This window comes from Pelophylax lessonae (genome assembly GCF_965119305.1).
Source record: "Pelophylax lessonae genome assembly, chromosome: 2".
Taxonomy (NCBI): domain Eukaryota; kingdom Metazoa; phylum Chordata; class Amphibia; order Anura; family Ranidae; genus Pelophylax; species Pelophylax lessonae.
This window is the reverse complement of record NC_138769.1, coordinates 632919737-632933347: the sequence shown is the minus strand read 5'-3', so window position 1 is coordinate 632933347 and position 13611 is coordinate 632919737. Positions and strand designations below refer to the sequence as shown.

General features: G+C 41.1%; 1 protein-coding gene across 3 annotated transcripts in view; it reads right to left on the bottom strand.

The window, feature by feature from the left end:
- MTUS2 (microtubule associated scaffold protein 2) overlaps positions 1 to 13611 on the bottom strand; it is a 991417-nt gene that overhangs the window by 50613 nt on the left and 927193 nt on the right. For all 3 annotated transcript variants that reach the window (XM_082247669.1, XM_082247668.1, XM_082247670.1), the window contains 2 exons: positions 8846 to 8919; positions 3377 to 3475 (listed from right to left, as the gene is read on the bottom strand). In XM_082247669.1, coding sequence (XP_082103795.1) covers positions 3377 to 3475; positions 8846 to 8919 — 173 coding nt within the window. The remainder of the gene's footprint in view (positions 1 to 3376; positions 3476 to 8845; positions 8920 to 13611) is intronic.

The window sequence follows — 13611 nt, the reverse complement described above, 5'->3', positions numbered from 1 at the left end:
CTCTCTCCCCCTTTCATCACCACACTATTATAGTGGCACCGTTTTTTCATTCCATTACCACTCAGGTTATCAAGATCCTAGTGCACAATTTTGTATTGATATACAGTATATATTTTTCGCACTTCACAATAAAATAATTTTTTTGCACTTTGTGTCACAGTTTTATATTTTTCACAGCACTTTAAGTATTTCTCAGGGCTTACACAACTCAGCCCAGATATTGTCTCTGCAAGTCTTTGCACTTTGCACTTTATTCTGCACTAATTTATTACACATCAATGCACTTTATTCTGCACTAATTTATTACACATCAATTCACTATTTATATGGTCTTAAGACCACTTTGTAGGATCTTGGCATATCTATAATACCAGGTAGCGCCGACTCCAACCTCTTTACCTTCTCCTATACAACGAAATAAACTGGACAAAAGCAACACACTTCGGTTGTCATTGTCTCCTTTTACCCCCAGATGGAACTGTCTCGTTGCAAAGAAACAAGCTCAGGGTTCTCATTGATTTAGCATTCTAGCAAGTTAAAAAAAATGTAACTGTTAAATAAAATAAATCACTTTATATTAATTTTATGGTGTAACTGTATTTTATTTTGAAGGCATGTTTAAATACAATTAAACTAAAATTATTAAATCAAAACAATCTCAAATATAAACAGTAAACGCCCCCCCCCCCCTCAGCGGGCCGCAGTAAAATTATCAAAGGTTGACAGGTCCACGGCGATAAAAAGGTTGGGGAGCAGTGGCCTAGAGGATGGGGGAGGAACAGATATAGTCTGATTGTCATAGTGGTGTTATGAGAGTTTTTAATAGCAATGTTTTAGGAACTAAGCTAGCACCTGAAAAAGTAGTTGAATGACTTTAAATTTCTTCAATAAATGGCTTTAACATGATAGGACACATCACTACATTGTTCTGGTAAATACTTTTTTGTAATGGTTCTGTTATTGAATAGGTACATTGTATATAGTATTGATGTTTGTGGTTATGGTTATTAGGTATTATACACAGAGTGATAGGTGGCTACAAAGTTAAAATATTCCAATAATTATGTTGATATTGTATTAAATACATAGTATAGTAATAGTATAGCACTATTTACCCTATATTAAGAATATATATCGCAGTTAGTGAGTGTAAATAGCATTATTTATAGGGCTACATTAGTGTAGAGAAAAGGAGGGCAGTGCAGATAAATGTGTTACGTTTCCCTTGTAGGCACACCTATCATTACAGATTTCTGTATAATAAAGAGGCAATAGATTTGTTTTTCATCTGTGAGTGAATGAAGAACCACCAAAAACTGGCATATACAATAATGGAGGTGGGTTTTTAGGCTGTAAAGGAGCTCAAATTTCAAACCCCTGGTGATCTATTGTTTTAAAAAAAGAACAGCCTACCATTTTAGTATACAAGCTGAATGTGACTATAAGCTGCCAAGGATTTGTCCATTAACCCAGGGGGAGTAAGGGACACCCAAAAAACTTTCATCTAAGCACCATGGGCATACTTTATACAACCCAGGGTTCCTCACCCACCATGTTTGATAACCTGGTAGGCTCACTCTGAATTACACTTACTGTGTAAATACAGCCTAAAAACAGTGTTTGCGGGCTTTACTGATAAATAGGTTCTGACTATATTTTTGCTACAATGTATTTTGACTAATTCTTGTATGTGCAGATGAAATGTATATCTGATCTACAAATAGAGCCTTATTCAGTTAAAGGATAAGTTTACCTTTTGGAACATGTTACATGTTCCAGCAGCTGCAGTCTCTCCCCTCTCCATGACAGCAAGCGGGGGATCTTCTCCCCTTGCTCGCTGTTACCATTGGAAAACATTGCAGCTTTGTGGTGCTCCACCCACACATCCATGTAATTTATTCACAGTTTCCTGTGAATGCAAGAACTGCAATTAGTGGTTCCGAATGAACTGTGAGATTGATAATGAGCAGCCTCGTAGTTCATTCACAAGCCCTGCAGCTTGTAAACAGTCAGCCCATATGAAGGTATCGGCTGAGAGCTGTAGGGTTTGTCTGCAGGAGTCTGGCATTGCACCCCTGATCCTCCTTAGGGAAAAAATAATAAATGCACATTTTTTTCTTGCAAAATGATGTGCATTTATTATGTTTTCCCTAAAGGTAAACCTATCCTTTAAGCTTATGTGTATACACTGATGCATCTTGCATGGACAAGCAAATCATAACTTCACAGTATTTACTTTGTTCCCATGATACACACAGACACGTGTACAGGTTCCAGAGTACATAAGGTGAAAGTACTAATAGGTTTGGGTTGCAGTAGAGTGTATGCTACACTGATCATACAGATACCAGCTAACTGGTGGTTTGGCTAAAAGAAAAAACAAAAAAAGGTTTTCCCAATGCTTCTGGGTCTATCTAACCATTGTTAGCAGGCAAAACATTCTAACATAACTGTTTTAGGTCATGTAAATGTAGCACCCTCCTAGGTTGGTGCTAGGAAAAATAGTTTGCTCTGCCTGCTTCACAGGGGAGCCTGATCTGTAGTTATGCCTGTTGCATGTGCCCAGTGGGTGATTCATCTGGGCTGAGGGAGTGTCCCCATTTTATCCAATAGGGGAGCCTGTTGGACAGTGGAGGAAACCCAGCCAGTGACACACAGGCTTTTGTGGCTGTCCCAGTGGGTTGGCACAAGAGTGGTGCATCCTGTGATACGTCATAAAAGCCAGGGGTACATGTAACAGGGTGTCTTTGGGTGGGAAGCCAGGTCCCAGGAGGAGGGTGACGGCTGTCTCTCCTCCTGTCTGCATGGAAGGTGGTCACAGGCAGTCGGCCTAGTGAGTCAAAGTGTGGTGCTAGGCCAGGAGGTCCAGGAAGCTGACAAGTGGACTTGGGAAAGCGGCCTTGGAAAAAACTGTGTGTGTGAGTAATGGGGAGCTTGCCAGGGGTCGGCCTAGGAAGGGGACCACTCCAGTAGGGTGTCAGTGAACAGAAGGTCAGCGCACACAATCAGTGAGAAAGGGGGTGCCATGTTAGACCCTGAAGAGTAACCTAAACGAGAGTACATATTCTTTATCTTCACTTCAGTGGCAAGGTGAAGCAGCGGCCTTGCCGCATTCTACAGTCAGTTGTCCTCTGGAATTGTGCATAGCTCAAGGTGGAGTATCCCTCTCATCCCTTCTCCCATTCAAGTTCCAATAAAAACACAACAAAAACAAATCCCATGGGTAACCCAGGGGAATCCAAGAAGTGTAATTCTCAGCAACTCCCTAGGGGGTAGTGCTACTTGAAAATTTACACCGGATGATACCATAAAGAAAGGGGTTGGAAAGAGGAGAGTTTAAATTGTAACTGCTGAAAAAGATAATGAAAGAAATCACCTCCAGCTGTTCCTTAGTGCTCTTCATTAGTGCTTCTTCAAACATTTTTGCCCGGTCTCTTAACGAATGGTTCTGGAACGTCAAAGTATCAACTTGATCCTGTGGGAGAAAATAGGACTTCATGAGAAAATAAATTTTACAATTACAGTCAATAACCATATATGCAGATATGTCCAATACAAACTTCCAGTATCAGATCAGGATGATGTTGGGCAGTTTATGGAAACCAAGATGGGGAAGGGGACTTCCTGGTATTACTTTAATACAGAGGTCTATGAAAGATTAATATATTTTTTTTTTTTTACACAAGTTCACACTGTAACCTTCATTATATATAAGACAAGACTGACACTGAAATACAAAACAGTCCCAACAGAACTTTTCTGTTGGTAGTTCCCTTAAGAAGTACCTGCACCGACGCATTACCGACTCATGAGGCAAATTCAGGTAGTTGTTACTACTGCCACTTTAAGAACCCGTTGCTATGGCAGCAACAAATTCCTAAAGTTAAAATAAACCCTCCTATCATTTTCAGCTAAGGGAGCTGCCATCTTGGCCTCTGTTTATTTTGCAACTGCCATGATGTGATCCTTTATGACACCAGATATTGGATAGTTTGACAGTTTAGTTGAAAGCACAACCAATGTGACAGCTAACATTTCTGGCATGCATGGAATGTTAACTGTTTTTTAAAACTATCAAATTGATGGGTTTACTTCCGCTTTAAAGAATTACCACCAGTTTTCAGATAAGGAAAAGTTACAGTCAGGTCCATAAATATTGGGAAATCGACACAATTCTAATCTTTTTGACTCTATACACCACCACAATGGATTTGAAATGAAACAAACAAGATATACTTTAACTGAAGACTTTCAGCATTAATTTGAGGGTATTTACATCCAAATCAGGTGAAAGGTGTAGGAATTACAACAGTTTGTATATGTGCCTCCTACTTTTTAAGGGACCAAAAGTAATGGGACAATTGGCTGCTCAGCTGTTCCATGGCCAGGTGTGTGTTTTTCCCTCATTATCCCATTTACAAGGAGCAGATAAAAGGTCCAGAGTTAATTTCAAGTGTGCTATTTGCATTTGGAATCTGTTGCTGTCAACTCTCAATATGAGATCCAAAGAGCTGTCACTATCAGTGAAGCAAGCCATCATTAGGCTGAAAAAACAAAACAAATCCATCAGAGAGATAGCAAAAACATTAGGTGTGGCCAAATCAACTGTTTGAAACATCCTTAAAAAGAAAGAATGCACCGCTAAGCTCAGCAACACCAAAAGCCCCAGAAGACCATGGAAAACAACTGTGGAGGATGGCGAAGAATTATTTCCCTGGTAGAGAAAACACCCTTCACAGCAGTTGGCCAGATCAAGAACACTCTCCAGGAGGTAGGTGTATGTGTGTCAAAGTCAATAATCAAGAGAAGACTTCACCAGAGTGAAAACAGAGTGTTCACCACAAGTTGTAAACCATTGATGAGCCTCAAAAACAGGAAGGCCAGATTAGAGTTTGCCAAATAACATCTAAAAAAGCCTTCACAGTTCTGGAACAACATCCTATGGACAGATGAGACGAAGATCAACTTGTACCAGAGTGATGGGAAGAGAAGAGTATGGAGAAGGAAAGGAACTGCTCATGATCCAAAGCATACCATCTCATCATGTATGGCTGCCAATGGAACTGGTTCTCTTGTATTTATTGATGATATGACTGCTGACAAAAGCAGCAGGATGAATTCTGAAGTGTTTCGGGCAATATTATCTGCTCATATTCAGCCAAATGCTTCAGAACTCATTGCACGGCGCTTCACAGTGCAGATGGCCAATGACCCAAAGCATACTGCGAAAGCAACCAAAGAGTTTTTTAAGGGAAAGAAGTGGAATGTTATGCAATGGCCAAGTCAGTCACCTGACCTGAATCCGATTGAGCATGCATTTCACTTGCTGAAGACAAAATTTAAGGGAAAATGCCCCAAGAACAAGCAGGAACTGAAGACACATGCAGTAGAGGCCTGGCAGAGCATCACCAGGGATGAAACCCACCGTCTGATGATGTCTATGCGTTCCAGACTTCAGGCTGTAATTGACTGCAAAGGATTTGCAACCAAGTATTAAAAAGTGAAAGTTTGATTTATGATTGTTAATCTATCCCATTACTTTTGGTCCCTTAAAAAGTGGGAGGCACATATACAAACTGTTGTAATTCCTACACCGTTCACCTGATTTGGATGTAAATTAAAGCTGAAAGTCTGCAGTTAAAGCAAATCTTGTTTGTTTCATTTCAAACCAATTGTGATGGTGTATAGAGCCAAAAAAATTAGAATTGTGTCGATGTCCCAATATTTATAGACCTGACTGTAAAAGAAGACCAGTGTTGGATCACAGACCAGTAAGTTTACAGGCTGACAGTATTGCAGCAATAGCTGCTTTTTTATTCTTACATGCATGTAGCAACTGATTAGTAGTGAGTTGAAGCTGAGCTTTTATTCTCCCTTAGAATCCCCAAAACAAAAAGGCTATGTGATTTCTTACATTACATTGTCTTCTACTATCCATGCATACTTCCTGCTCTGCCTGAATCTTACACTGCTCTTTATTTTTTGATAAATGTCTTCTACTATCCATGTGTACACACTGTTCTGCCTGACTCTGACACTGCTCTTTTTTTGGTAAATGTCTTCTACTATCCATGTGTACACCCTGCTCTGCTTGACACTACTCTTTATTTTTTGGTAATATCCTCTCCTGCCATATCTTTAAACTTATGTATTGAATGCTAGCTCTATAACAAATACACTGCATTAGCAACATAACTGGTGATTGATTCTTAACTGCATTTGGCTTGAGTAATCAAGAGACTCAATTACCTTTTACGACCCTTGCCCGTATCTGTGGCTGGTCTGGTATTGTCAATCTCCCCTCCCATATTCATGTGTCTCAAATCAGATCCTATATTGATCAATTGACAAATGCTTGACTACCTAATCTCCCTATAAATTTAAAGCGGCCTATGGGGAGGCACGGACACCATGTCTCTTTCCTGAGTGTCTCAGTCACCAGTGTTGCACAGTTTCACCTCCGCAGTTTAACTAAAGCAGAATAACAAAAGCTGTATGAAGATACTTCAAGAACTTTGCTCAACTCTGGAAAGGTGGTAAACAAGCCAGCATTTGACATTTAATTTACTATAATAATAATAATAATCCTATTCCCTCTCTCTCAAACGATTACTTGTAGGAACCTTTGCCACTTTAACCCTTCTCTTCTCTGTTCTGCTACTGACCACCTATATGACCCTCATCATCACTGGACGCACTTGCTCCTCTAACTACACATAGAATCAGGCCCAACCATTGCAACCCTGGCAAAATGACAACAGTAGAAATCTCAAAAGACATTGCCGTGCTCTTGAACGACTGTGGCGTAAAACCAAATGCCCGCAGGACTTCACCCTCTATATATCTGCCCTCCTAAAATACAATTCTTGCCTCCATGCTGCCAAAAAATCCTTCTTTGTCTCTCTCATTAATACAGTGTCATCCAGTCCCTGTCGGCTCTTCTCAATCTTTAACTTTCTGCTTTGTCCCCCTCCCCCTCTACCCACTTACTCACTGCCCAAAAGATTGCAAATCACTTCAAAGACAAGATTGATGCAACATACCTTGCCTAACAGCACAGTCAACACACTCCTTTTTTGAACTGGCTACTACTGAAGAGGTTAAAAAACTTTTCTCAGATGTCCACCTAACCAACTGTCCCCTGGATCCTGTTCCCTCACAACTACTACAGTCACCCTCCTATTCTATTCTATGCTCCCTCACTCACATCTTCAATTTCTCCCTCCTTAGTGGCACCTTCCCCTCCCCTCTAAAACATGCGCATATCACTCCCATACTTAAAAAGCCCTTGCTGGACACCACCAACCTGAACAACTTAAGACCCATCTCACTGCTCCCATTCACCTCTAAACTTCTAAAACGCTTAGTCTACAACCGTCTTAGCTCTCGTCTCAGTGAAAATAACCTTCTTGATTCCTTACAGTTTGGCTTTCGCTCACAGCACTCCACAGAAACTGCCTTACTAAAACTCAGTAACAATTTACTAACTGCTAAAACCAATGGCCACTACTCCATACTCCCATTACTTGACCTCTCTGCGGCATTTGATACTGTTGACCACTTGCTCCTTCTCAATAAACTCCGTTCCCTTGGCCTCCAAGATTCTGCTTTATCCTGGATCTCCTCCTACCTATCGCAGCGCTCCTTCAGTGTTACCCACAACTCGGTCTCCTCCTCTCCATTGCCCCTTTCTGTGGGGGTCCCCCAAGGCTCTGTTCTTGGACCCTACTCTTCTCTATCTACACCTCCTCCCTTGGTCACTTGGCTTCCAAATCTATCTGTCTACTCCTCAACTCACTCCTTCAGTCTCCTCACGCATTACTAACCTACAAACTGACATATCAGCATGGATGTCACACCACTTCCTTAAACTAAATCTCTCTAAAACTGAGCTGGTAATATTCCCCCCCAACCATGCCCCCTCCATGACTTTTCCATCAAAATCAGTAATGCAACCATCAATCCCTCCCCTCATGCCAGGGTATTAGGTGTAATCCTAGACTCTGACCTGTCCTTTCAGCCCCAAATCCAAGAGTGTAGACTTCACCTCCGTAACATCTTTAAAATTTGCTTCTTTTTACCAAATGAAAATATCAAGCTATTCATTCACTCCCTTGTTATCTCTTGATCGAATATTGCAACCCCCTTCTCATAGACTTACCTCTCCATAGGCTATCCCCTCTTCAGTCTATCATGAATGCTGCTGCCAGGCTTATCCACTTTTTCAACCGCTTAGTGCCTGCCACCCCTCTGCGCCAATCCCTTCACTGTCTCCCGATCGCCCAGCAAATTAAATTCAAAATACTAGCCACAACATACACAGCTATTCACAAATCTGCCCCGAGCTACATCACCAATCTTGTCTCTAAAAATCACCCAAATTATCCTCTCCGCTCCTCTCAAGACCTCCTACTCTCAAGCTCCCTTGTCTCCTCCTCTCATGCTCGTCTCCAGGATTTCTCAAGAGCCTCTCCCATCCTCTGGAATGCTCCACCTACAACCTATATGGCTATCTCCTACTTTAGCTGCCTCCAGGCGATCCCTGAAAACTCATCATCAAGCCTATCATGCCACTAACTAATCTTTTACCTCTTTTATCAGCTAATTCCCCACAATTACAACCTTTTGTACCACCTGCCCCAATCTTTTATATCGTAAGCTCTTCTGAGCAGGGCCTTCTTAATCCTCTTGTATTTTATAGTATTGTAACTGTAATGTCTCCCTAACTGTATTGTCTCTCTTACACGCTGCGTAAACTGTTGGCGCTATATAAATCCTGAATAATAATAATAATAATGATATAATAGTAATAATAATAATAATTACAATAATTACACACACTTACCTGTAATGATAGTCGCAATATTTCAAAACCATCTTCAAGCACTTTCTTCTCTAACTCATGACTCTCTTTCAACTCTGTGTAAAAACAGTAGATAACACATAGTTACAGGACAGTTTAATAAAGCAAGTAAAGCAACAAGAATATTTGGAAAAAATCAGCTGTACATTTTTGTATATTGTTCATTAGTGCTCATATCACATAACAATTGAACAAAATATTGCCCAATTTTATGTGTACAATACTGAAAACATTTTATTGCTGAAGCTTTTTTAAAGACATGCTATATCCATGGTTTTCCACTAGAGGGCAATGTTGACTAGAAATGTTTAAAGTTAAAGAATGTAAACCCCAAGAATAATTCAGATTTCTGCCCTTTCAAAAAAGTTTATAGGACTGCAAATATATATGCAATTGATTCCGAATAATTTCAGGAAATTGATGTCAAAAGCACGCTGCATTTGTCCATCAAGGTTTGTAGAAACTGGCCATTATACATACATACATACATACATATGCAGTTGTTGCTAGAGGCTACATATTGTCTTACAAGATGCTCAGGCCTCTGGTCTACTATCCCAAGGTGTGACCTGCAGTTGTGTTGTGTAGCAACTCTATCATCTTCTAAAAAAAAAAAAAAAATTAAACCATGTAAACACATTGCGGTTGATTTATTAAAACTGAAGAGTGCAAAATCTGGTGCAGCTCTGCATAGAAACCAGTCAGTTTTCTTTTTTTTTTTTTTGTCAAAGCTTAATTGAACAAGCTGAAGTTAGAAGCTGATTGACTACCAAGTGCAGCTGCACCAGATTTTGCACGCTCCAGTTTTAGTAAATCAACCCCAGTGGTTCATTCAAGCAACAGTAAAATTATGAATTCCCCAGGATTTTTTAACACCTTTAACACTCTGCTTTTGGTCCCAAACCAGTAATGTTTGTTTCGTTTTCAACTTTCCACAATTATAATCTCTGGTAAACCCAAAGCCCAACAATCCTGCTCAGATTTCAATTTATGTTATCTTACTGTCCGTACTTCTGTCCGTACTTTGCCATAGCACAGGGGACGGCAAACCCTGGTACACATGTCAATGGTAGCACCTGATGCCTTTCCTGCTGGCACGTTATGTTCCTCACCCACCCATCTTCTTGACAAAAAACATGATGGCAGCTGGGGATTGTAACGCTCCTGCGTTTTTGTAGTAGGCTGGATATGCAGCTGCAAAATCTCCACTCAGTAGTCATGTAGAGATGTGTTGAATAACCAGATCCAACTCTCCAGACTCATCACTGTGGGCCTGTCAGCTTCAACATACAGAAATATACACACTCAATAAGATGTTCCTGGAGTGGTGGAATGTATATGACAGTATGAAGGTGTTGTGCTGAAGGGACAGGTGTGAACAGTGATAGAGATGGTAAGTACTTGATAGGTTTGTTCAGGAGAGTACTAGATGGTATTAGGTAGAGTGCAGATAGGTTAGTAGTCGAGTATGGTGACAGGTAGTAAGGACAGCAGATGACAATTACAGGATAGACTAACCCAGTGCAAGGATAGATGGTAGTAGACTTAAGAACAAGCAATCTATGTAACAGTGCAGATGATAGATGGTAGTAGACTCAAGAGCTAGCAATCTATGTAACAGTGCAGATAGTAGATGGTAGTAGGCTCAAGAGCTAGCAATCTATGCAACAGTGCAGATGATAGATAGTGTAAGTAGGTTATGGAGGATTCCCCTGTGGGGTACTTATCACTAGTAAATGTTAGTAGTAGAGGGGTCCAGTAGAGAGGGGAAGATCCGGTAGCGAGATACAGGGATCAATAGCGAGGTTCCGGTCTGCTCCAGGTAGAAGCAACCAGCTGGAGGTTCCGACAGCAAGACAGGCTTGAAAGCATGTGGATACACAAGGCAGGTTGAACGAACGATGTGAGTGAGAACGCCGGCGGTTGAAATAGCCGCTCTGCGGCGCTCAGCGATGACATCATCTGTCTTAAAGGTGTATGCATACCACCTAGTAAAAAAGGTGGGATGCATATTTGGAAGGAAATAGATTATTAAGGGTACCAGAGGTACCAGAATCTTACAGTACCCCCCCCCCCTTAATGCCGGCTCCGGAAGGCCTATAGCACTGGTTTCTCTGGGTATTTCGAGTGAAACCTTCGTATAAGCCTAGGTGCATGAACATCAGAGGTATCCAACCAGGTGTCGTCTTGGGGTCCATAGTTCTTCCATCTTATGAGATACTGGAGTCTTCCTCTATGGATGCGAGAATCCAAAATCTCTTTGATCTCATATTCTTCTCCGCCTTCAACTTGTATTGGAGGTGGAGGCAAGATGGTAGGCCTTATTCCTTGGTTAGGAACATGGGGCTTCAGTAGCGACACATGGAAGATGGGATGGATCTTAAGATCTGCTGGTAAGGTGAGCTGTACTGCAGCTTTTCCAATAAGTTTCTTAATTGGGAAGGGTCCCAAAAATAGAGGTCCAAGTTTTTTGCTAGGGATTTTTAATCTTAAGTTTCTTGTTGATAGCCAAACAAGGTCCCCAATAGCATACTGAGGAGAAGGTCTTCTACGAAGGTCGTAGTACCTTTTTTGTTGACTATGAGCGTGTGATATAGTGGTATTGAGTAAACCCAGAGAGTCTTTTATTTGGGTAAGGTAATCCGAGGCTACTGGGTTACTTGATGGCAGGATGCGTGGTGGAAGAAGAGTGGGATGAAACCCATAATTCAAGTAGAACGGACTTTGCTTAGTAGTACTGTGAGTTGCATTGTTGTAAGCAAATTCCGCCAGAGGGAGGAGATCCACCCAATCATCCTGTAGGTATGATGTATAGCAACGTAGATATTGCTCAATGCACTGGTTGACTCTTTCAGTCTGTCCGTTGGTCTGAGGATGATAGGGAGAAGTGAGCTTTCGCTCAATCCGTAATATTTGACAAAGTGCTTGCCAAAATTTAGAGATGAACTGTGAACCACGGTCGGACAAAAGAGTCTTTGGAATTCCATGCAACTTGAACACATGTTTCATCAGTAGTTCCGCTGTTTGTTTAGACGAAGGTAGTCTACGGATAGCAATGAAATGTGCCATCTTTGTCAAGTGGTCCACTGACACTAGAATGGTATTAAATCCCTTAGAAGGTGGTAGTTCTACTATAATGTCTAAGGACATAACTTCCCATGGAACCTGGGGTATTGGTAGACTGCAGAGTAGACCAGATGGTTTTGTAGTGTCAATCTTGGACCTTGCACAGATGTCACATGAAGAAACAAATTTTTGTACAGACGTCTTCATATCAGGCCACCAAAACTGCCTGGTAAGCAAATTAAGGGTTTTCGTCATACCCATATGTCCTGCCATGGGCACATCATGTGACAACTCCAAGATCTTGGTGCGCATAGTAGGGGGTATGTAAAGTTTGTTGTTGTAATAGAGGAAGCCTTCTGCATCAGTACTAAGTTGTGGTGGAGGTGAATCCAATCCTATACTGTGCAAAATCTCTTCCTTCAAGGAACGGACAACACCAATAATACGTTCATAGGGTATTATGGGAATGGAAGGGATTTCGGCGCAGTTATCTTCGATTAATCGTGATAGCGCATCCGCTTTTTTATTTTTGTCTGCAGGCGTGTAGGTCACTTGGAAGTTGAATCTTAGGAAGAATAATGACCATCGTACCTGTCGGTGGGAGAGAGTTTTGTTAGTCTGGAGGTATTGAAGGTTTTTATGATCTGTATATATGAGTATTGGTAACTGGGTACCTTCGAGTAGATGTCGCCAATTCTCCAGTGCCAGTTTTATGGCAAGTAACTCCTTTTCACCTACTGGGTAGTTCACCTCTGGGCTGCTTAGTGATTTTGAAAAGAAAGCAACTGGGTGGAGTGGTGAAGTATTTGTTGGTCGTTGGGAGAGAACTGCTCCTACTGCCATATTTGACGCATCTACCTCCAGAATATATTGGAGGGATGGGTCTGGATGGCGTAGTATGGGAGCAGAGGTAAAGCTTGATTTTAACAAGCAGAAAGCTTGATTCGCTTCTTCTGACCATTTGAATGGTTTCTTTATACTTGTCAGTTGTGTGAGAGGTCTCACAATAGCGGAAAAGTTCTTGATGAACTTCCTATAGAAGTTGGAGAATCCAAGGAATCGCTGTAATGCCTTACGAGTTGTTGGTATAGGCCAGTCTTGAATACAGGATATCTTGCTCATATCCATCTTAATTCCAGTTTTGGATATGATGTATCCTAGAAATAATATTTCTTCCTTAAGAAATAAGCATTTTTTTAATTTCACGTATAGATTGTGTGAGAGTAATCTGGATAACACAAGTCTTACATGTTTTATATGTTCAGGCATAGATCGCGAATAGATAAGTATATCGTCCAGGTATACTACGACACAGACATCAAGTAAGTCTCTAAAGATGTCGTTTATGAACCTTTGGAAGGCTGCGGGAGCATTACACAACCCGAATGGCATCACAAGATATTCGAATAATCCGTATCTGGTTCTGAATGCTGTTTTCCACTCATCTCCGTCACGGATTCGGATTAGGTTGTATGCCCCTTTCAGGTCTAATTTAGAGAAGTAAGTAGCCCCACGCACTTGTTCAATGAGTTCAGGGATGAGCGGCAAAGGATAGCGATCCTTTATCGTAATCGTGTTTAATTGCCTATAATCGATAATAGGCCTAAGACTGGAATCCTTATTGCGGACAAAGAAAAGTCCTGCAGCTGTGGAAGAAGTAGAGGGTCTGATGAACCCTTTTT